Source organism: Melanerpes formicivorus, unplaced genomic scaffold, assembly GCF_026170545.1.
Source record: "Melanerpes formicivorus ecotype bairdi unplaced genomic scaffold, bMelFor1.0.p_v2 SCAF_7, whole genome shotgun sequence".
Taxonomy (NCBI): Eukaryota; Metazoa; Chordata; class Aves; order Piciformes; family Picidae; genus Melanerpes; species Melanerpes formicivorus.
This window is the reverse complement of record NW_027142359.1, coordinates 20,673,160-20,697,519: the sequence shown is the minus strand read 5'-3', so window position 1 is coordinate 20,697,519 and position 24,360 is coordinate 20,673,160. Positions and strand designations below refer to the sequence as shown.

The 24,360-nt window shown below is 42.2% G+C and overlaps 1 protein-coding gene across 2 annotated transcripts in view; it reads right to left on the bottom strand.

The window, feature by feature from the left end:
• TPR (translocated promoter region, nuclear basket protein) overlaps window positions 1–24,360 on the bottom strand; it is a 53,372-nt gene that overhangs the window by 4,789 nt on the left and 24,223 nt on the right. Inside the window, exons 19-46 of one of the 2 annotated variants that reach the window (XM_068141311.1) lie at window positions 23,024–23,158; window positions 21,810–21,950; window positions 21,490–21,658; window positions 20,337–20,503; window positions 19,894–20,046; window positions 19,101–19,217; window positions 17,486–17,689; window positions 17,207–17,391; window positions 16,643–16,790; window positions 16,110–16,247; window positions 14,982–15,113; window positions 14,581–14,711; window positions 13,471–13,681; window positions 13,178–13,324; window positions 12,489–12,687; window positions 11,335–11,540; window positions 9,924–9,985; window positions 8,825–9,033; window positions 7,908–8,180; window positions 7,018–7,166; window positions 5,787–5,870; window positions 5,207–5,407; window positions 4,905–5,036; window positions 4,343–4,433; window positions 3,677–3,861; window positions 2,326–2,394; window positions 998–1,092; window positions 568–674 (exon numbers count right to left, since the gene is read on the bottom strand). In XM_068141311.1, the coding sequence (XP_067997412.1) occupies window positions 568–674; window positions 998–1,092; window positions 2,326–2,394; window positions 3,677–3,861; window positions 4,343–4,433; window positions 4,905–5,036; window positions 5,207–5,407; window positions 5,787–5,870; window positions 7,018–7,166; window positions 7,908–8,180; window positions 8,825–9,033; window positions 9,924–9,985; window positions 11,335–11,540; window positions 12,489–12,687; window positions 13,178–13,324; window positions 13,471–13,681; window positions 14,581–14,711; window positions 14,982–15,113; window positions 16,110–16,247; window positions 16,643–16,790; window positions 17,207–17,391; window positions 17,486–17,689; window positions 19,101–19,217; window positions 19,894–20,046; window positions 20,337–20,503; window positions 21,490–21,658; window positions 21,810–21,950; window positions 23,024–23,158 (4,240 nt within the window). The remainder of the gene's footprint in view (window positions 1–567; window positions 675–997; window positions 1,093–2,325; window positions 2,395–3,676; window positions 3,862–4,342; window positions 4,434–4,904; window positions 5,037–5,206; window positions 5,408–5,786; window positions 5,871–7,017; window positions 7,167–7,907; window positions 8,181–8,824; window positions 9,034–9,923; window positions 9,986–11,334; window positions 11,541–12,488; window positions 12,688–13,177; window positions 13,325–13,470; window positions 13,682–14,580; window positions 14,712–14,981; window positions 15,114–16,109; window positions 16,248–16,642; window positions 16,791–17,206; window positions 17,392–17,485; window positions 17,690–19,100; window positions 19,218–19,893; window positions 20,047–20,336; window positions 20,504–21,489; window positions 21,659–21,809; window positions 21,951–23,023; window positions 23,159–24,360) is intronic. The other variant, XM_068141312.1, reaches the window with a different exon arrangement.

The window sequence follows — 24,360 nt, the reverse complement described above, 5'->3', positions numbered from 1 at the left end:
CAGTGCAGCCACCTGAAGGATATATCTTTCCATGCTGTTAGTATTTCTGTCTGGTGACAATTACTTAAGAGTTGCAGATTTCCACACTTCAACAACTACCCGAAGTAGAATTTTACTGACTGCACTGTTTTTCACTCTAGCAACCATGGCAAAGTGTTGCAAGAAGGGGCCGCTATACGATCAATGTGATCAGCAGAATCCAACTTTATTGAGCATCAGACACATCTTATATACAGTTTACTATAATTATGCCCACTTGGCAACATACTATTGGTTACTCTCTAAAAGGTTACATCATTGTTTTCACAACTCTGTGGAATTCTTCTATCCGGCCTAATTGCTCTCTTTCCCAGATCTCGCCTCCTCCTTATCTTGCTTGCCTCCCTTCTCAGGGGCAGCTGGACTTCAGCATACCAAGCAATCAGCACTTTCTCACATCTCCTCTCCACCACTATATTATCAACAGAGAATTCTTCAAGGCCTGAATTGCACAGGTGTTCCTGGGACCCAAGTCCCCTCTTGCTCAAAACAAACGCCAACAGCAAAGGAAGCACAGAAACTATTTACCTCCTTGGGATGCAAGCTGACCAAGATCAGAGTGACTTGAGCTAGTTTGTGGCATGTCTTCAGGGGGTCCAAATCTGAATCTAGGAACTCCAGCTACCTGGGGGGAACTATCAAAAGAAAGAGTTAAAGAATCCTGCCACTTTCCAATTATTGGGGTGGGGGAATCAGGAAGGAAGGAAGGGAGGGAGGGAGGACAACTTTTTGATCAAAATAAGAGAACAAATTACATGTGAGACAAAAAAAACCCAATTAATAATGATCACAAATCTCAGCCAAACTACTGCTAATTTGTAGATGCAGTTGGCTATCACACTGCTTAGCACATTTCAGCATGTTAGTCCAATTACAAGTTAATTTCATTTGAATTTTCATTCCACTGAAAATCAGAAAGAAATAGATGCCTTTTTTTGTGTGCTTTACGTCTACTTACTGAATAGCTTCTGCAAACCCATCTGTACGATGTGGAACGACAAGAGTTGGCGTGCTTGGAACTGTTCTGTCTTCATCATCAAAGAAGTGTTGCTGCTGGGAAAAAAAATACTGGTATCATAGAATCGTAGACTGGTTCAGGTTGAAAGGGACATTGAAGATCATCTAGCTTCAATACCCCTACCCATGGACAAGGACAGCTCCTACTAGACCAGGTTGGCTCAAGGTCCCAACCTTGTGGCTTTGAGAAGTCACAACTCATCTACTGAGCCAAGTGAAAGGCTGGTTTGCTTTTTCCACATTGCCAGCAAAACAAAGACAGGTTTAGCTCTAAAAAAGTTGTAGTCTAACTTCAGGCATCTAAATGTGAGCTATGCATACAGATCACCCTTACAGGTGATAAAAACCTACCTGAAAACACAACCCACACAGCTGCAGGGCACCCATCTTTTGAAGGATTTTTAGGTATTTGCTTCATGAGCTGTCAAAGGTTGAGAAGGCCCAGCCTTCTCCCCCCCGCAGCGTACCCTTGAAAGTGCTACATCTCCCTGTTGACTACAAGGGAATCTTAGGGTGAGTCATTCATAAATAGACAGGAATCATCTGTCTTAATCTAGATTGCTGTCATGTACCTAATGTATGGGATTTTTCAGGTATCAAATCAACTGTTACCTATAGTTGTGTGTCATTTGCTCCTGCATTGCCTACAAAGCCAGAAACCTTAGATCCCTCATCCCTCTCTTCCTCCCACATCTTTGAAACCTCTCTCTCCAAAATACTCCTTCTTAAACTCCCTTTCATGTGTTCAGTTACTGTCCCAAGCAAAAAGCAGTAGGTCCAGTTCAAATCAGAAACTGAACAACAGGTACAAGCAAACCAAGCAGATTCAAAAACTCAGCCTTTATTCTCAGAAAAGATTCTTTTTTAGTCAATCTTGCATTTGTTCTGCCAAATACAGTGGAAGTTGGATAAGGAGTTCAAAATTAGTTGAAGGAGACAGACAGGAAGTATAAATAAATTAGCTTTGTTCTCTCAGGAAGAGGCTGAACACTCTTCCTCCTCAGTAATATATCCACTTTGAACACTGATTCTATAAACAAGTAATTAAAACTGCCTTGGACAAAACCAATTCCATCTCTTTCAAAGAGCTTTAGACTTTTCTAGGATCTGCCTTCCCCTGATACAGAAATGAAGAGGGCTAAGATATTATGTGCCAGGTTACAGAAACCATCTCATGCTTGAAGTCAATGGCTTCACACAAAATAAACCCCAGAAGTTATTAATGTTCCCTCCCTGCAGGCTGTTAGTGGTAGACTTTGGCACACTTACCATCCCACCTATACCAGGAGTCAGCTGAAGTCCACGCCCCACTGACTGTCTTCGAGTCATCTGAATTCTCTTTATAGGGAAGGAAAAATGAAGTGGTGTTAATCTGTCTCTGGAATGTTAGCAACACACAATTGTTCCATCAGAGCCAAGGAGAGTGGCTAAATGAATAAGCCTAACAGTTACACATCAGTGTGTAACACTGCTCAGTACAGGCATCACACCTTGCAACAGCTCCTACAGATCTCCTGCCTGCTCCAACCATAAAAAAAGAATTATAATCAAGCGAGACAAGGTGAAAGGACCTACCACATTTTAAATCTGGGGTAAGTGACAATACTTTTTCACTCAACACTGTACTGAGAACAGAAAAGTTGAACACAGAAATGCTGTGGCCCCAAACCTCAGAGCAAGTTAATGCTAAAAGGTAATTTCAGTTAGGGTATTTCTGCAACATTCAGGTTGAGATGTTTTCACTCACAAAGTCTAGAGGTCTAAGTCAAAGCACAAGCTTTGTCAGGCACGGACTGTAAAAGGTTACACTTGGAAAATGAAGGGCAATATTCCTTTGCCCAACATGCGCTGGGGCTAGGACTAGTAAGAACCCCTGATAACCTGAGTTACCAACTGTTCAAGAAGAGCTTTTGCAGTGGTAGCATGAGCACTTACCGACTGAAACACCGGCATAATAGCTTTGAGATACAAATCTATCATGAGTGCATTACTGCTTTCATGTTCCCTGTCCAGCTACAGTCTGCAGGATGAGACATGTTCAGTTTCCTCAGCTACCATTTTTAGGATCACAGAATCCCAGCATGGTGGGGGTTGGAAGGCACCTCTGGAGATCATCTAGTCCAAAGCCCTGTTAAAGCAGGGTCACCCACAGCAGGTTGCCCAGGATCACAATGTCCAGGTGGGTTTGGAATCTCTCCAGAGGAGACTCCACAACCTCTCTGGGCAGCCTGCTCCAGGGCTCCAGCACCCTCACAGCAAAGAAGCTTCTCCTCATGTTCAGATGGAACCTCCTGCACTCCAGCTTCTGTCCATTGCCCCTTGTCCTGTTACTGGGCACCACTGAAAAGAGCCCAGCCCCATCCTCTTGACCCCTACCACTTAGCTCTTCCTGAGGTCTGATCAAATCCCCTTCTCAGGCTGCTCTTTCTCCAGGCTAAACAGCCCCAGGTCTCTCAGGCTTTCCTCCTCACAGAGATGCTTCAGGCCTCTCAGCATCTCTGTATGATGCTAAATGCATATAATCTTCTATTCCAAAAGGCAGAATATGTATTTAGCTTCTGTTTAGAAATCATAGAGTAGTATTTTTAATGTGTTCTGACCTGCTAGAGATAGTTCCTACCTGTACTGGTGGCCCCAGTTCTTGCGGAGGAGCATGAATAGTTAGTCGTGGGGGCAGTGGATGTGGTGGTCTGCGTGGTGACTGTGGGGGCCGAGGAGCCTGTCTCTCGGAGGCAGATGATGGCTGCTGTTCTCTTGAACTTTCATGAGGGAAAGTGGATTCTGCAGCACTTGTACTCCCTTCTCCTAGAACATACAGAACCACAGAGGAGTAAATCCATACTCTCCAAAGTGAGCTAAAACCAGAAAGACAAGTCTGTTGCCACATTAACAGACATTTTCACCCTTGCAGGAGTGGGAACAGCGCAGTATTGTTACATGAAATCACTTCAAAGAGGGCTTGTGCCAGCCACATCAACACAGAAGCAAACCAAACTACTGATGGCTCAGGTGCTGATTTAGAGAGAGGTTTGGGTTGGAAGGGACCTTTAAAGCTCATCTAGTCCAACCCCTCTGCAGTCAGCAGGGACAATCCCAACCAGATCTGGTCACTCAGAGGCCCATCAAGCTTGACTTTGAATGTCTGCAGGCATCAGGCCTCCTACACCTCCTATAAGGTCTTTAGCATTTTGCCTTATATTCTTAATTCTAAGTGCATATTTTAACACATGCAAACCAGCTTCCACATTTCCACCCCCTTACTCAAAGAAACATGGAATAATCATACCACTGTTTTGAGAATCTGCTGCCCTCTGGTTGCTTTCACCTCCTCCCATGCTTTCCTCAGTTTCTGTTCCAGGATCTGTACCATCAGCACCCTAAAAATACCCCAAATAAACATAGTATGACTTAGCACTGAACAAACTACAGGCTGTGAATCTAAAACCAGTGAAATCTGTATGAAAACTTTACAATGTATCTGGAAACATCTATGCTATGGAACTTCAGTAGTTTTGCCAATGCACAAACACAAACATGAACAAGGTAACCTTAAGCACTTCAAAATGATAATCTCCATCTTTGGGAGAAATTGCTTTAATAGCCTTGCAACTGCAGTATTTACTGTGGGCTCCTTTATTTTGCATTTTCATTCAGCCCTTTTAAACATTTGAAGCTGATTTTTCTTGTGAGAAGACAGAAATGACGCTCATTTACAGGCAGCCTCCATTTTCTGGGAAGAATTCATACTAAGAGTTTCTCTTTCATGTACTCAGATCTATGCATATCAATTACAAGATTGATTTATTCCAAGAAATGTAGCAGGCTGTTAAAAAAGGTACAAATCTCACCTCAGCATCATCTGCTTCATATCCATCGTTACCATCAGCACTACCAGTTCCTTCATTACTGTCATCCCCTTCATCTCCCATCCCTGTGTCTTCATCATCATCCTCATCCTCCTCTTCCTCATCCTCATAGTCCTATAAGACCATAACAAAACCTTAAGGAGATGTGGTAAAGGCAGTGGGATGATGTCACATGTTGAAACAGTACATTGATTAAACTGGTTTTGCACAGAGAGCTTTACACCTTATCAAAGATAACATCATAAATAGAGTAGCTCAATAAGGTAAATCCATGCTGTACATACTTCCTGCTCGCCTTCGTTTTCCTCATCATCATCATCTTCGTCATCACTATCAATTACAATGACATCATCTCTCTTGGACTGACCATCCTGAGATGAGGAAGTATTTTGTTGATCTGACTGAAGAGGTCCAAGATCTATTGGGATAGACTGGGAAGTTTCTTCATTATCCTCCATAGGTGTGTACTCTCCCTGTGTAACACCCTGTGAAAGACAAAGGTAGATCACCAGAGGAGACACTGTCCTTACTTCACATTCAGGCTGAATGCTTGCCTGCCTACTTAGAGGGGCACTGAACACTCCACCAGCATGTGAGACTGGTGACAAAGAGAAACAAATTCTGATCACAAGAGAAACACTAATTCTCAGTTTCTTAATAACTAATGAATAGAGGAGAGCATAAAAGAATGCCACCAATCACCTAAAAAATCCAGTATCTGTTCCTGAGCACAAGAAGTCTGAACTTTAAATGTAAGTGGTTTCCAGTGGAAATGTGCCAGATCTGATTTGAGATTTCTGAGTTGGAAATAACAAAAAGCAGCACTATTTTTGCTGAAATGTTTTTCTTTACAAATATGCTTACTTCTCCAATTGAGTCCTGCGAGTCTTGATTGTATGCTTGAACTTCTACCTCCCCATCAGTGCTCTCTTCTGCTGTCACTTCCTCCTGAAAGCACAGACATCTTTCTTGTTTAAAACACATCACTAAACCTAAAGTTTGGTGATTTTTTTTTTACTATAAAATAATATAAAAATAAGATCATGACGAGTATTTTGTTCCCCTTTTGTTCCCCTTTTATTACAATTCTCTGCTTTCATCTAGCACCGCAGATTTCTCCGCCCTGAAGAAACACCACTTCCCCAGTTCAGTCCACTGGATCTCAGTGTCTCTAAATCTTTTCAGCACACACATAGAGCCCCAGAATACCAGTATGCTGGGGGTTGGAAGGGACCTCTAGAGATCATGTAGTCTAATACCCCTGCTAAAGCAGGGTCACCCACAGCAGGTTGCCCAGGATAATAAACATAAACCAGGTTGGACGAGACCTTCAAGATCATTGTGTTCAACCCATCAACCAATCCAACCCACCTAAACAACTAAACCATGGCACCAAGCACCCCATCAAGTCTCCTCCTGAACACCTCCTATGATGGTGACTCCACCACCTCCCCGGGCAGCCCATTCCAATGGGCAATCACTCTCTCTGTATAGAACTTCTTCCTAACATCCAGCCTAAACCTCCCCTGGTGCAGCCTGAGACTATGTCCTCTTGTTCTGGTACTGGCTGCCTGGGAGAAGAGACCAAGATCCGCCTGTCTACAACCTCCCTTCAGGTAGTTGTAGAGAGCAATAAGGTCACCCCTGAGTCTCCTCCTCTCCAGGCTAAGCAACCCCAGCTCCCTCAGTCTTTCCTCATAGGGCTTGTGTTCCAAACTCCTCATCAACTTTGTTGCCCTTCTCTGGACTCGTTCCAGCAAGTCAAATCACAATGTCCAGGTGGGTTTGGAATCTCTCCAGAGAAGGAGACTCCACAACCCCTCTGGGCAGCCTGCTCCAGGCCTCTAGCACCCTCACAGCAAAGAAGTTTCTCCTCATGTTCAGATGGAACCGCCTGTACTCCAGCTTCTGTCCATTGCCCCTTGTCCTGTTACTGGGCACCACTGAAAAGAGTCTGGCCCCATCCTCCACTAGACCAGGTTGCTCAAGGCTTCATCCAACCTGGCCTTATTTGCTGCAACAGGTAAAACCCTTGCCCTTTTTTGATACCTAAACTTTCAAAGAGGCCTTAGTAGAATTTTATGTTCTTACAAACCTCAGGTCCAACTCTCTGTATGCTTCTCAGCTTCTTTGGAATAGGTACATCCACTGTTTCCTCTGAAATTTGGTCTGAGTTTTCCACAGTGTTATCCTCCTCTTCCTCCCTTGGACGTTTGGATAGTGAAGAACTAGGAGTAGCTGAAACTTAAAAGAACCTCCCTGTTATTTTCAGAGCAAGAACGTACAAAACAAAATCAAAAAGGTTGGTGTTTTACTTTGGAAAATCTCATTTTCAGCACTGAATGACAGCAAGTACAATTAGACAGAATCACTTTATGCTGTTTCCTAGGACATGAAAACATCAGTCTCTTTTGTTACAAGTCTTACGCTCCTGGATCTGTATCTGCACCCAAATTCAGGGTAAAACTAGAATGTTTTTTCCATCATCTTTGCTTCTGAGATGTATACCTAAATGTTTAACAAAGTATCAGCTAGGAAACCAAAAAAGCAGTTTACAAACAGGGTATTTTGGGGTATAAACACCATAATCTACACTGTGTACAACAGGGCATCACACTGACTAGCTTTTTTGTATTTTACATTCCACCTTAAGTAGCTTACTCATAATTCTTGAAATTAACCTTGCTCCAACAGTACCATGGAAAAAGTGGAAGCCCTGTACTGCTCTGAATAGATGAACAAACGTGTGAGACTTCATTTTCTACTCTAAGGGATGCAGTTCTAACTGTGTTTCAGAGGTACCATTTCTGAAGGTCCAAGAAAGGAGTCTAACCTCACAAGGTTATAAAACATGCAATAAACTAAAAAGGGAGATAGAAAAGAGCAAATTCTTCTGCTAAAGCGAGGCTTTCGTTTGACTATGGTCCAAAAGGAGCTACTTAAAAGGAGCTATTCAAGAAGGTAGGCCTGTAAAACAAAACCAACCTGTGCCAAACACTGCTGTAGAAGTGGAGGGCCTCTCTATTTGAGAGCTCTGTACAACTTCTACAATGGTAGGGGATGGCTCCTGATTAGCAGGCTCAATCTGAGGATGACTCTGCTGAGTGGGCTGCACAAAAGCAGTTGCTTGTGTCTGCTGCTGAACAGTCAAGATGGACTGAGAGAGAGATGTCTGAACGTTAGGGCTGGTGGAACGCACAGACCCACTGGTGCTCCCGAAGACTGGAACATGCTCCACAGGTCCTTCTGACTGCATAGCTGAAAGGCAAACAGGAGCACATTCAACTGTATTCATAGTACCTAGTACAGTTCTCATTCTCCATTTCAGAATGCCCTAAAGAATCAATATTTTGCAACTCCAGTCAGTTATACCCATCTTCAGGTGCGGAGTCATCAACTTTGCAGCAACAGAAGTGGTTATCAACAGGGCAATATTCAAGGAGGCAGTTTAGTCTGGAGAAAAGGAGGCTATGGATAAACCTTCTGGATCTGTATAACTCCCTGAAAGGAGGCTGGAGTGACATGAAGACATACTCTTCTCCCAAGTAGCAAGTGAAAGGACATGAGGAAATAGCTTCAAGTTCTGCTAGGTGACGTTTAGGTTGGACACTGGGAACAATTTCTTCCTTGACAAGTCCTTGTCAAGGCCTGGCCCAGGCTGTCCAGGGCAGCAACAGAGTGCCAATCCCAGGAGGGGTTTCAAAGCCATATAGATGTGGTGCTGAGGCCATGGTTTAGTGGTGACCTGGCAGTGCTGGGTTACGGTTGGACTTTTGGACTTTTCCAACCAAAATGATTCTGTGATTCTATGATTTGGGGTACACTCAAACTAACAGAGATTCTGAGAGAAAAAGTAGCAGTTATGATTACTGGAGGTCCCAGCACCATATTGAAATGCTCACCTTCCTGAGTCTCCACCTGTGTTGTAGGCATTACTGTGGCTGTTGGAGTAGTGGTGGGATTGGTGACTGTAGCAGGAGTAACCATTGGACGGATACTGGCTCTCGGGGTAGATTTATTCCCAGCTATTGCAGCAGCAGTCACTTTACTTGGAGTTGACACAACAGGAGTTGGTTTAATATTTGCTGTTGGTGGATCTGAAGTGCTAGCACTGAAAAACAGGATATTGGTTTCATTCTAGTGGCACAGAAAAGGGACTTCAAAACCACCAAACATAAATATATGATCATAGCCAGAAATACTAATTTTTGGAGGTTTATCATTTCAATGCCTGAAAAGAGAATAACAAATTGTTTAGAATTTGTGTATAAAAATAAAAGACAGACCCATGAAGCCATCAGTAGTGTTCTGTCCAGCTTAAGAGTTCTGACAGGTTTCTTCAAAAGAGAATCAACTAGAAACTGTGAGCAGATCAAAAGGAGCAGCGCACAGCTCATGCTATGACCTGTGCTGGGTCTTTACTACAGTGAGTAACACACCTTACATTAAAAGCAACTGATATGCTCCTTACAGCACAATATCATCTCTTGGTTGAGACAAGGATCAGTTACATTTCAGATGGCATTCTGAAAGCCTGACTTTCAAAAGGATGGTATCCTAAAAAGTGAAAGGGAATTTGGAGTCCAAGCTTAGTAGTACAGTAATATTTCCCATTTAAAAGCTTATTTGACTATCTAATCTCTTGCAAGAGTTACCATGTATTTAGTCTGTCTTCGGTGTTTGAGATTCTTGCATCCCCCAAAATGAAAAGGTTAAAAGCAACAACCAAATCTGAACACCTTCAAGAACCTTGAAGTCTAAAAACATTTTAAAAAAATCTTTTATGCTTCCCAGATAACATTTTCCTGGTGGTTAATACAACAACCTAACAGCTGAAAGCTTGACTGATCAAACCTAGCTGAGAAAACAGAAGGAACCTGTGTCAACCAGAATCCTCAAAGCTGCATAAGAAAAATGGTAAAAAGTTGGCAGTTTACTAAAAACATAAAGACAAACCCAAGAAACCACAGAACTGCAAAAGCCCTGAATTCTTCAACTCACATTCCTCTTTCACCTGAAGCTGGAGTCGACTTAAGTGAGATTTGCCTCTGCTGTTCTGGGACCTGTTGAGAAAGAAACAGAACTTACCATGCCATGTGCATATGAAAGAGAACGAGCCATGTGATAAAATACTTCAGCAGACAGAATACCTAGTCAGCATACCTAGTCAGGCTCCATGACTGCTGCAAATTCTGAAACAAACCATCCCGGTCATACTGAGTGTGCAAACCCATTCAGTCATTCTAAGGCATTTTCTGAAGCTATTAAGACAACAGCAGGCAGAACTCATTATCATGGAATCACAGAATGGTATGGGTTGGAAGGGACCTTAAAGACCCCTAGTTCCAACCCCTCTGCCATGGGCAGGGACACATCCTACTACAACAGGTGGCCCCATCCAACCTGCCTTTGAATAGGAGGCTTAGGGCCTCCACAACTTCTCTAGGCAACCTGTTCCAGAGCCTCACCACTCTCATGGAGAAAATTTTCCTCCTAATGTCTAATCTAAATTGAGCTTCTTCCAGTTTGAAGCCATCACAGAATTGTTAGGGTTGGAAGGGACCTCAAGGATCATCTAGTTCCAACCCCCGTGCCATGGGCAGGGACCCTGGTCCTGTCACTCTGCCTTTACAAAAAGTCCCTCTCCTGCTCTCCTGTAGCCCCTTTTCAAATCCTGGAAGGCTGCTCTAAGGTCTCCCTGAAGCCTTTACTTCTCCAGGCTGAAAAACCCTGACTCTCTCAGCCTGGCCTCACAGCAGAGGGCTTCCTATCACTACTGTGGCCTCTTCTGGCCCCCATCCAACAGGTCCATATCTCTCCTGTGCTGAGGACTTCAGAGCTGGTTCAGAGGTCTCATCAGAGAGGAACAAAGGAGCAGAATCCCCTCCCTCCACCTGGTGCCCAAGCTGCTGGAAATCAGCTCAGGACATGGCTGGCTTTGGGCTGGGAGCACAAGGTGTTGGCTCATGTCCAGCTCTGCACCCATGAGCACCCACAAGTCCTTCTCCAGAGGGCTGCTCTCCATCCATTCTCTACTCAGCCCATATTTGTGCTTGGGATTGCACTGACACAGTTTTAGATGAAGTTCTCAATCCTTAAAGCCAACCTGTGTATTTGCAAAAGCAGAACAGAACTGGAACAGTGCAGTTTGTTGAGCTCTTTTTCCCTGTTTTGTTTGTTGTTTTTTTTATAGTGCAGGAGTCTTATGACAACAATTTTCATCTGCTCTTGAGGATGGTTAGACGAAACACCTTCACATAAGCAGTGCTGAGTATTCATTCACCACTGTATACACAAAACCAAACCAAGCTGGACAACGGTGCTTGTACTGCCAGCCATTGCACTCCTGCAGCCACGAGACACAGAAGCTGGTTGTGTCCTCTCATAAAGCAAGCTACAAAGGGGTTTGTACCTTGTTTGTAGACTCTGGTGGCTCATCTCGCTGCTCGTGGTGTCGCTCTTGCTGCTCTCTAAGCTCTCTTTCCAGGCGGCAGATTCGACCTTCATACTGTGATTTGAGGGCACTCATCCGCACCTCCAATTCAGTCTTCTGCTCCTCTAATGAGCTGCTCTTCTGCTTCCACTCTTCATTCTCTTTTGTGAGCTGTTCCTTCGTACCTAATTGAACAGAAAAGAATTCAGTCTTGCTGAAAGCTGCCTGCTGAGTCTCTGCATGCTGAATATCTGCTGCTTTAGTAAGTTACTGAAGGATTATGAAACCTTAACATCACAGAATTTGAGTTGAAAGGAACCTTCAAAAGTCATCTTGTCCAGCCCCTTGCAGTCAGCAAGGACATCTACAACTAGAGCAGAGCCCCAAACATCCTGACCTGGGATGGTTCCAGGAAATCTGGGCCAGGGTCTCACCACCTTCAGTATCAAACATTTCTTTGTTCTCTCTAGACTAAATCTCCCTTACTTTCAAATCAACACCCCTTATCCTGTCACAACAGGTACAAAAGATTGTCCACAGCTTTCTGACAGGCCCCCTCACAAATGTTAACAAACAAAGGAGCTCTCAGAGCCAATTTTAACTTTCATATGCCATTTTTCTACTTAATTACGATTAAATAAAACTAATGAATATATAGAGACTAAAAGAAAATAAAAGTCAAGAAGTGGTCACAAGAGAACAATCTGATTTCAGCATGCTTACACCATCATTCCTCCTAACATCATTCAAAACTAGAGCCAAGCAGTCAGTATGTTTTGCATCTGTAGACTCAGGAAGGCAAAATGGAAGGGGAGAATTACCTGAGATAATTAGCAGGGTCAAACTGCTCTAATCAACAGAAGGATTGGGGGGAAAAAAAAGGGAGTTACAACACTGGCTGGAAAAAAACTAAGCTCCAGTGTAAAGCTAGTTATATACTTTAACCACCTTCTGAAGAAATGAAAATCTATGTTTTAGAACAATTCCTGTAATGTGCACTCTAGAAAAAAACTTTGAAGTAAGATATGAAGTGGGCCATATTTCCCCAAGCACTTTAAATACTTTTCCATCAGAAATCAAAATCTCCAATGGAAGAAGACATCTTTAGGACAGACAAAAAAATCTTGTAATACCAGCTAACTGTGCAATTTTCTGCTTGGCTGCAAGCAAAGTCTTCCTGGTTTTCTCTTCCTTCTCAGTGATCTGTTGCCTGAGCTGCTCCTCCTGTGTTGTCTTCTCCTGCAGATCTTGATGGAAACGAGCAAGTTCCGACTGTAACTGGGTTATCTGCTCCTGAAGAGTTCTGACTTCTGTCTCCTTTTCTGCTATAGTCTAGAGGGACAGGGGAGAGGAAGGGGAGAGAGACAGAGGAGAGGGGAAGGGGAGAGACACATTGGGAAGAGGAGTGGAGGGAGGAGAGATGTTGCAACTGTTGGCCACAGCTTGCTACTTTGGCAAATATAGTCTAACGAGCTCCAAATATCTGGTATTAGCTGGCCACTGCATTAGAAGTAAAAGGCTTCAAACCCACTACAGTCCAGCCCTCTCTGAATGAAGAAGCTGAGAGAACAGCATTCTCTTTCCCACTTATTTATCCCCAGCAACAGTGTGAGACGACACGGGACTTAAACCAGCTTCAAGGCCCCTCTTTCCCAACGAGGCAGGGGCACAAGTAGGTCACTTCACATATTTCTCTGTGGACAGGCACACACCCTCCTAACGAGAGAAAAACCCCTCACACTCTTCACTGCTACTGAAGATTGCAGCAGAGTATGGTACCCTAAATTGTTCACTGTTCTCGCCTTGTTCACTCTGTTCTTACCTTCTGTAAACTTTCAACCTGAGTCTCCAAACTCTTTGTCTTCACTTCAGCTTGACTGAGAGTGTCTTTTAGCTCTTGTACTTCCTGGACAGAAACTTGCTCTTCCTGTTGTTCTGCTGAGGGCTGAGTTGATGCTTCAGCAACCATCTGAAACACATTAGGAAATAGCAGGCTAAAGAGTACTATCTGCTTAGAGTGCATGAACATGAAGAATATTAGCCACATTATGTATGACTCTAGGTGAAAACACACTTTTTCTTAATCCATTTTGATTGCAAAGAAATTCTACCAACCTTATCATGCTGTGCTTTCAGCTCCTCATATTGAGTCTTGTACCTGCGCCCGATTTTCTTGACCTGTGTTATAGTTTTCACTTTTTCTTGTATGTCAGCCACTTTAGCATCTAGTTCTTTCTGCAAAGTATCCTTTTCTGTTCTTATTTTAGTCACTTCCTCCTTCAGGCTCTGCACAAGATTCTGGTTTGTAGTCAAGGATGCATTAGTTCTTAATAACAAGAGATGAGAGGAAGATGCAAGTAAGATGTTTGAAACAATACATTTCAGTGTTGCTCATTTATGTTGTATCACAGACGCTATCTGCAGACAATTATATCATCTTCTGTGCAATATAAATAGAGAATGTAAATTATTCTACAACATATTAAGTTCAGCTAAAAGACAGCTTCCAAACAATTCTTACTTAATTTTACCTGCAATTTGCTACACCAAGGATAACAAAGGTTTCATAGATAGACAATATACTGAGATAAAGAAAGAAGAGAGAAGATACTCCTCCAAAAGTAACCAGCAATAGGAAGAGGAAATTGAAATTCTGTTCTGGTGCCCTCAGCATAAGAGGGACATGGCACTGGTGGAGCAGGGCCAGAGGAGCACCACCAAGATAATCAGAGGGCTGGAAAACCTCCCCCATGGGGTTGGGCTGAGAGTGTTGAGGCTGCTCAATCCAGAGAAGGCTCTGGAGAGACCTTAGAGCAACCTTCCAGCACCTGAAGGGGGCTACAAGAAAGCTGGGGAGGGACTTTCTACAAGGGCTTGTAGTGATGAGAGGGAATGACTTCAAGATTGATGAGGGAAGATTTAGACTGGACATTAGAAAGAAATTCTGCACAGTGAGGGTGGTGAGACACTGGAACAGGTTGCCCAGGATGGTCATGGATGCCCCCTCCCTGAAGGTGTTCAAGGCCAGGCTGGATGAGACCCTGAGCAACCTGGTCTAGTGGAAGGTGGTCCTGCCCAAGGCAGTGGGGTCAGAACTATGTGATCTTTAAGGTCCTTTCCAGTTTGAATCATTCTATGAATTAAGAAATTAAACTTCTAGATACAGCTTGATTTAAAATAGTTCATTCTGCACAAAACTTTTTTACTACTTGACTAATACCATACCTGGCTATTTCTGCTTTTAGCCTGCCTGTTTCTTCACTCATTTGCTGTATACGCTTGGTGTTTGCCTCTTTCTCTGAGAGTAGCTTCCGATACTCTTCAAGATCAGTGTCCTTCTTTTGACTCAATAAATGCTGGAAGGGATTAAAAACAGTTTACATTTTCAGAAGACGATTATAGTTCTACCCAGGAAAGTCTCTTTCAATGGGAGCTACTGCTTGTGCTTTGATTTGGAACGCCTATGAATTAGAACAGCTGGTTCTGAAGCTGCACACACACTTTACAATTCAGCTACATTTCTTAGTTTGTTGTTGTTTTTAGGAAAACACAGAGCTTTTGTGAAGCGTTCGGGGTTTTTTGGTGGTATTTTCATAGTATCATCTTTGAAAACATGCATTCCTCACCTGAGTCCGAGCTTTCCAGCGTTTGACATCTTCTTCCAACAGCTTTTTCTCTGCCTGCAACATTCCACTTTTCTCACTCAGTTCAGCATTAGATTCTTGTAGAGGTAGAATGTCTGCTTCAAGCTTGCGTACCTGAAAACACCCAAGCTGGGGATGAAACTCTGAGAGAAATGAAGTGGAACTGAAGAAGAACTAAAGGAGATAGAGACAAGGAAACGGAACATGGGAGACCTTAAACAATGACAGTAAGAGGGACAGAGAGAGCAAAATCAACACCCTCCTCACATAGCTTCTTCTCCATCTCTCTGTCTTTCAGTGAGGAGGTAAGGGCAGGGAGAAGAATGAGAAGCAGGAGCATAGAATGATCCTACAGTGAGAAAAAGAATACAGGTACAACTTCACAATCTTGGAATCTCAGTCTTTGTACTTTGGTACAAGAAAGAGATTAGATGCCAAGAATCACTGCACTGGCACTCGTTCCATTACAGTAACTGGTGTGTAGAAATGAGAAGGGGCATTATCTCCCTTTTAAGCTCTTCAGAAAGTTGTACTCTGCTTTGTAAGTATTCCTGTGCCATTTTTCACTTGTCTGCTGATGATACCCTTACAACTGGTGTATCTCTAGCCAATGATTCATAGATTTGTCTTGGTTGGAAGAGACCTTTAAGATCATCAAGTCCAACCACTAATCCAGCACTACCAGGTCACCACTAAACCATGTCTTTCAGCACCACATCTACATAGTTTTTCAAACCCTCCAGGGATGGGGACTCCTTTCAGGGCTAGACAACCCTTCTGGGGAAAAAGTCCTTCAGAATCTCTCCTGGCACAACTTAAGGCCATTTCCTCTTGTCCTATCACTTGTCACCAATGCAGATTTTCAGTTCTATTTAAATGAATTAATGAATAAATAATAAATAAATGAATTTAAATGAAACTGAATGTCAAACTTTCTGATGTTCTACATAGACCAATGTCTTCTCAAATTCTAAATTGAGTTTCCTCTTTTCTGTGTGATGCAAAGGATTAATCACCATCTAAATCATTCATTTACTGTATTTAGCAATGGTATATCCAGACACTAACAGAACAGCTTGAATATCTGGATAAATGAACCTCAGCACTAACCTTTGCTTGAATTTGTTGTAGCTCTTGTTCTAGCCTCTCCTTTTCTTCTCTTAGCATCTTGTTGGTTTCTATCAGTACATTCATGGTCTCAGTTTTCTTCATTAATTCTTCATGCTGTGCAATGGTTTTTGCTGTTACCTTTTGAAAAGATAGAACTCAGTCATTAGTTTTGCTTGCTGATGTATATACACTTAGCTGAATCAGGCACAACACCACCTTGGAAAGCCATCATGGCATTCTTAATCTCCCAAGTACATACAAAACGTGTAAATATCACTTATGAAATGGGCAATGGGAAAAAAAAGCTGAGAGAAGTTATCTTTATTTTCCCTATTTATGTGATTCTTGGATTGCCACACTGCTTCACTGGACTAGGAACAAAATTCTTCATTTGGCTACCAGGCAACCTCAGTTTAAATGCAACCAGTTCTTCCAGAACTTCACTTCTGCGCATGAGCAGCATAGACAGGGTAGAATAGAGAGAATAGCTCTCTCTGCTTAGTGAAATCATAAACAATAATATCTAACCTTACCTGCACCTTCTCTCTCTCAGCATTGAGACTGTCCTGTAGCTCCTGGAGTTCCCTTTCCAGGTGCTCCACTCTCTGACGGTAACGCAAACTCTCCACCTGGGCCACCTCAAACCTAGTTTCTGCAATCTCCTTTTCTCGGCGTATGAATCTGCAGGAAGAGAATGAACACACTGAGTCAACAAAAATGCAAAACAAAGCATTCTGAGTTGAAACATCTTACATCTGAAGGTCTACTGAGTATAGAAAGCAGTTTAGAAAGATCAAAAAGAAAATCCTAGTTAAAAGATTCTGGAAAATCTACAGAAACCCCCTAAAAAAGAAAAATCTCTGTGAGATTTCCTTGCCACTCACATTTGCTAAATCTTATTGAGCTTCCTGTCATAACTGACTCATTTGTTTCCTAGGAGCTCAAAGAAATCTTTTCTACTGATGCAGTACAACCACCTCTTACCTAGCAAAAAAGTGCTGAAGTTTTATATATTATCCTTCAAATACTAAATCATACAGAAATATTTGATTTGGCAACTGATTTATAACTCCTGAGGGGCCCAGAGCTAAATTTACCGAAGAATTTCTAAGATCTGTTCCTGAGATTTGCCTTCCTCATTGAGAGAAACATTCACTGCAGCTGGCATGGCTTCCTTCATAGAAGTCACCATCTTATCACTCAGACTCTCCAGCTGTTCATGCAACAATCGATTTTGCTTTTCCAAATCTTCACAGCGGGATGCAAGCTTTGAAGATTCATCCTACAAGAAAAATTGTTCAGTGGCTGTGAATTCCGTGGCTGAATTTCAGTTAGCTCCAGTGAAGGTTTTTTTCAGCTATCAAACTAAGTCATACCTTGATCATTCTCTCTCTCTCTTCCCAGGAGGCTTTGCTCTCTAACAACTCAGACTCAGCTTTCCGAGCAGCTTCCTCTAGCTGCTGCCTTACAGCTGTGTTCTTGGCCACTTGCTCTTTGATAGCTTGCAATGCTTCAACATCGGCAGCGTGAAGCATTAATTCCCGCTCGTATTTATTTTGAGCTTCAGAAGCCATCTTGGCCTGCAGAGAAATGCAACAAATAAGATTCTGTACCTCTAATGTTCAACAAGCTTCTCAAATTCTAGGTAGGATCAGTGACCACTAATTAAAAAGAAAATCACTGGCCAAAGCCTCTGTCACTCTCAAGGACAAAAAATACAGATAAACTTACAACAGTTCCTTCAAAGAAATTATAATTACTGAGAAAAAAAATAGAATTTGAAACCATTTTCACTGAGTAGCTAGCAGAAGGACACACTATCACCATCCTGTAAGCATCACCCCTGGAGGAATTTAGAAGATGAAACTGAAAATCAGTCCTGGTGACAAGTGATAGGAGAAGAATAAATGGCCTCGAGCCATGACAGGGAAGGTTTATGTTGGACATTAGGAAAGATTTCTAACACCTGGATGCATTCCTGTGTGTCCTGCCCTAGGTGATCCTGCTCTGGTAGTGGGGTTGAACTAGATGATGTTTCAAGGTCCCTTCTAATCCATAATATTCTGTGAGTCTGTGTGATTTCTTCCCCAAAAGGGCTGTCAAACCCTGGAAGGATTCCCCCATCTCTCTGGGGTTTGAAAAGCTATGTAGATGTGGTGCTGAGGGACATGGTTTAGTTGTGGACTTGGCAGTGCTGGGTTAGTGGTTGGACTTCATAATCTTAAAGGTCTTTTCCAACCAAAATGATTCTATAATTGCAATCAAATCTCTTGATACAGATTCTGCAGGGATAATAGGCAGGTATTAGAGCAGGAACATTCACTTGTTATCTCTACATGTAAATGGGCAAAGACATTTACTGCATGAAGTTAAAAGGCTAAAGCCATAATAATAACTAAATACCTGTTTACTACATTTTGGGCAGGATAAAATATTAGCATTGCTGAAATCCTGACTTGCAGAAAAGTCTATCCCCTTTATAAACAGTTGGTAACAACAAAAACTTATCAGGTGCTGTTAATACCATCACATTGTCCCAGTTTCAAAAGCTGATAGCTATGATTTGGATTGGAAAGATATTTTCCCCAATGTCCTGCTGTGAGAATTCAGTTTTCTTTCTTGCTCCCTCAGGAGACTGAGGTAGCAAATCATTAATTTAAGTACACTCCCCCAATCACAGATCTTACTAACAATAATCCATTGCATCTTCTGTTGTTTCCTTAAATGTGGCACAAACTGTACTTGAAGCACAACTTTGTATTCAAAGTCAGTTTAGCTAATATTGCCACAATGTTTTATCAGGCAGAAAAAAGGAAGTATTAAATGAGCAGCTATTCACAACATTAAAGTGCTCTTACAGGATTTTTCTTGCCTCACGAGCCTCTGATTAGCAATACTACCTCTAAAAATCTTGTGTTCAATTGAAAAACAATGAAAATCCAGCATTCAGTTTTGTACCTCTGTCTAAAACAGGCAAATACTACAACATACTTGTTCCTGGCAGTCACGTCGGGCTTGTTGTTCATTAGTGAGAGCTGTGCTGGCTCTCTGAAGGGCTTCCTGAACTTCTGACTGCACAGTTGACAGACTCTTCTTTAGTTCTGATAGCTATGGTGATGAAGGAACAAGGGAAAAAAAACAAACAAAAAACAAGAACAAAACCAAGACTAAGAGGAAATTCTTTTACAGAATATTGACCAGAGCAAGGCTTTGAATATAGACAGTCCTGAGTAATGTAGATCTGGAGTATGGTTATTGCATTATTTATTTGAATCTAAAAAGAAATACTGTCAATATTTTGACTTAATATACAGAGCTCTTCCCTGGTAAAAAAACACTCCTGTTCTTTCAGATTTGAGTACGCAGCAACCCTAGTTGCAGTCAGGCTGTTTCTTTCAACCCCAATAAAAGCCCAAATATAAACCAGACAATAAGGGTACAGACCACTGTGGTTTCAAAACCATTTTAGCATTTCAGAACAGCTCATAGTCCAATAAGAGTTTGCTGAAACCTCCCTCTACAGCTTTTTTTATTCATGTTTTTCTCTGAGCTGCTCAAAGTTCAGGAAGATATTGACAGCTTTAAATACACAATCACCCTAAACAAAGTGATAAGATTCAGGTCCTACTCGTGTTTGTTAACCTTTTGTACATTCTACAAGATTTTGTTTTGAACACTACTATATTGCAAAAGCAAACTGAAGTTTAAGAATTCTGAAATAGCAGACTTTGAGATAGTGGACTCTCCACAAGGCAGTTTAAGGGTGGGGACATCCAGGGCATACCTGTTGCTCCATATTCTCCAAGGCTTTACGCTTCTCCTCTTGCAGTTCTTGCTTTTCTTTCTCTGACTCCATCAGCTTCTTTTCTAGCTGTGCTTGATACTCTGAAGATTCCTTTAGGCGAGCTTCAACTGTTGCACGAACTTCCTCTGTCACCTTCATTAAAATCCATCATAAAAGATCAATTTTTTTCCTTTAAATATGGCATTCTAATGTGAAGTTCTCAAGACCTCATTAAGAGCAATACTGAAGGCATGAAGAATCACAGAGAACTGAATTTCTTTTCCCTTCAAAGCTGCAGTAGCTCATGACACCTAATGACACCTAACTTTAGTTTGTCCTAATTCCTCTCCTATCTTACAAACTATACTGTAGTACAAAAAAACCCCAAAAGATCTTTCAGTTTGTTTCTGCTTTTGCTTTAATAAACAATGGTAACTACTTACTTGTTTTTCCTTATTAAGGGATTCCTCCAGGCTAAGAACCATGGCCCTGTATTGTTCCACATTACTAGAACTAGTCTTGAGTCTCTCTCTCAGGTCATTAACTTGTTCATCAGCTTGTCTTAGTCGACTTACAAGATCATCCACATCTTCATTTGTACTAGGCTGACCTACAACATCAGAACACACTCATTAACTGACACAGTTTAATTCAGTTTTTTTAAACCACCCTTCTGTGAAAACTGAAGTCTTTTAGGATAATAACATGTGTCCAGTTCTAGGCCCCTCAATTTAAGAAGGACATTGAGACTCTTGAACGTGTCCAGAGAAGGGCAACAAGGCTGGTGGGAGGCCTTGAGTACAAGCCCTATGAGGAGAGACTGAGGGAGCTGGGGTTGTTTAGCCTGGAGAAGAGGAGGCTTAGAGGAGACCTTATTGCTGTTTACAACTACCTGAAGGGAGGTTGTAGCCAGGAGGGGGTTGGTCTCTTCCCCCAGGCAACCAGAACAAGGGGGGACAGTCTCAAGCTGTGCCAGGGGAAGTTTAGGCTTGAGGTGAGGAGAAAGTTCTTCACAGAGAGAGTTGTTAGCCGTTGGAATAGGCTGCCTGGGGAGGTGGTGGAGTCCCTATCCCTGGAGGTGTTCACGAGGAGACTGGACATGGCACTTGGTGCCATGGTTTAGTAGTTATGAGGTGTTGGGTGACAGGTTGGACGTGATGATCTTTGAGGTCTCTTCTAACCTCATTGATCCTATGATTCTAAAAAACAATCATTCTCATAAAGCTTCCCTAAATAAGGCTGGCAGCTCTAACCAAAATACTGACTAACAAGAAACATTGTTGATTGAGCCAAAAATAATTGGCTGTTTCAAAATAAGTACACTAAACTGACTTATGCTGTTTCACAGGAAAGAAAACCAAAAGGGACCCTTTAATAAGCTTTGTTTTATTTGTGCCCTTTGGGGCTGCCTGGACATTAATTTTACCTTCACAAACCATCCTTATTATCATGTGTTTGGATATGTGATTGTAATAATCAAATTTATTATTTGCTGTACACTCCTCATTCTAAATTATCCTGAGTGCTACATTTTACCATTCTGCAGATCAGCAGCATTTAAGAGGAAGTGAAACTCAATGCAGAAAACTGCTTCACCTTTCCCTGGAGCTCTCTGTGATGACTGAGATGCTAGCTGAGCCTCTGTATTGTTGAGCTGCTGTTTCAACATGGCAGTTTCTTTCTGAGCGTTCTTCAACAGCTCCTTTGTGTTCACATGACGGTTTGTCTCAGTCTCAAGCTGCCTCTTGAGATCCAGGATATGAACCTGAAAACACAAGGTCATTGCTTTTGTAATTATTCACAAATGGCTCAAAGAGCAAGTATGTCCTGCATGAAAACCAAAACCTGACAGAAGCCATGCAATGTTGGCTGTATTGTCACTAAACCTAGTTTAGCACGTTTATAACTGTACTTACCTCTTGATTTTTGGTAAGGGAATGTCTTTGTTCCACCTCATTTTCCAGTTTCTTCTTCAACTGAGATATCTCACGTTCTAGCTTTTCTATCTGATTATTGAGTCTTTGTTTCGTTTCTGTCTCAGACCTCTCCAGTATTCCCTGATAAAAGAGCATAAGGCAGTCTTACAATACCTTTCAATCACTTTCTTCTGAGCTACTGCAACACTTCATGCAAAGTTGTAACAACTCATCTCCCATCCCCAAAATAACTCCTGCAAGGAGCAAGAAATAATAGGGAGACAAAGAATGGTGAGACACTGGAACAGGTTGCCCAGGGAGGCTGTGGTTTTCCCCTTCCTTGAGGTGTCCAAGACCAGGCTGGATGAGGCCTTGAGCAACCTGGTTTAGTGGAAGGTGTCCCTGGATATGGCAGGGAGTTTGGAACTAGATGATCTTTATCTTCCAAACCAAATAATTCTATGTATCTATGAAAGAAAACAATGAGAAATAGAACTTAAAATATATCACTGGTGAGGCCACACCTTGAATACTGGGCTGAGTTTTGGGCCTCTTGCTACAAGAAAAAACTGAGGGGGTGGAATAGGTCCAAATACATGCAGCAAAGCTAGCAAAGGCTCTAGAGCACAAGTCTTGTGAGAAGGAGCTGAGGGAACTGGGGTTGTTCAGCTTGGAGAAAAGGAGGCTGAGGGGAGACCTTCTGGTTCTCAAGAATTCCCTGAAAGGAGGTTGGAGCCAGGTCAGTCTCTTCTCTCAAGTACTAAGCAACATGCTTCCTCTAATGGAAACAGCCTCAAGTTGCACTAGGGAACGTTCAATTTGGACAGTTTGCTCCCCAAAAGGCTTGAAAAGGCCTGGAACAGGCTGCCCAGGGCAGTGGAGGAGTCTCCATCCCTGCAAGTAATCCAAAAAGTGTAGATGGGGTGCTGAGGAACATGGTTTAGTGGTGCGTGGTGCTAGGGTAACAGTTGGACTCAATAACCTTGGAGGTCTTTTCCAAACGTACTGATTCTGTGATTCTGTAATTTAAAACAGGAATAACAGTCTTGCTTAAGCAAGTTGCTCCAGTATTCTGTGTTCGGTGTCAATGTGTAAAAAAAAATTCAGCGTCCCTTTAAGACCCAAGCCCATGACTCTGGTATTTGATTTCAGTGGGTTTCAGTGAAGAACTCTGAAACCATCACACCAAATGTGGACATAATAACGCCACATACCTGAATAGTTCGCAGATTAGTAAGCAGCAAGTTCTGTCCTCTTTGCTCAACTAATAAAGACTCACGCTGCTGAGTCAAACGCACATCCGACATCTTCAAGATATCTTTCTCCTTCTTCAAATTTTCTGCTCTCACCTTAAGACAGAAAATAGTAACAAGAACTTTGTTATCAATCCCCAATATTAAGCTGAGTATTATTTTTATGATAAGTTACTACTATGGTTAAAGAAGAGCTTTGAAGATTATATGAATTAATGTGGCCGGTTGACGTTGCCCCCTTAAGAAAGGGAATATGGTGGACGGAAGTTGGTAAACGGAAGGAATAGTCTAAACTAATTTCATTGGACGAGTGGGAGGAAGCACTTCTGAGCTGGGACTATACTGGACATTTCCAGCACTTCTCAGTCAGTCTTGCTTCCGCCTCTTCTCCGTGCAGCAGCTTTCTGTGCTGGGCTTTCTGCCAAGGCCTCGGCCTTGAAAAACCAGATAACAGGCCTGTATACTAACTCCCTTCCAATTAACACAAACTCTTTCTAACTTTTTTTTTCCTCTCTTTCTCTTTCTATCCCGTTCTGGGGAAAGGGGGGGAAGAGAGGGGAGAGCGGAGGTGGGGGACCCCTCTCTGCCGAGGGGGGCACTCTCATTTCTGTGTTACTCTGTTGTATATCTTTGTATATATTGTAGATATTGTAAATTTGTAAATAATCCCCTGCAAACCCTACATCGCTTTGTAAATATAGCTCCACTGCTTTGCTAATTCAGCTTGCGAGTTTTTTTTTCCTTTCCCTTCAATTTTTTTTCCCTTTTACTTTACAAAGGGGGAAGGGAGGAGGCTTCTCGGCCTTACCTTCCACCCACCACATCTGCCCACAACGTGCGGCAGATAATTAGTTTAATTTATTATTTGATTGATTTAGTGTTTTCCAGCTGAATTAGCAAACATGAAGGTATTGTGGTTTGTGGAGCGATTGTTCTTTTCAATTTTTGGGGCTCTGATTTACAGATATTGTTTGGGTTTGATTTTGGATTACCTGGGTAAATATTTGGTGCGGACAATTTATATGTGGGTTATGTATAGAGTTAAATTATGGTATGGAAAATGTATTAATTTCTTATGGCCAGTGAGATACAGGAATGTTACCTCCACCACTCTCCCAATTGAGATAAAGAGTTTTAAGATTCCGCCTGAGGAGACAGTAACTTTAGGTGATGCCTGGGATCCAAAGGTGATTTATGTGATGTGTATAATTCTGCTGCTGGTGATAACTAATGTGTTTTCTCTGTATTCCTTGTGGCGAGAGAAAAAGGTGTCCAGGGCGTGTTTTGTTATTAAAACT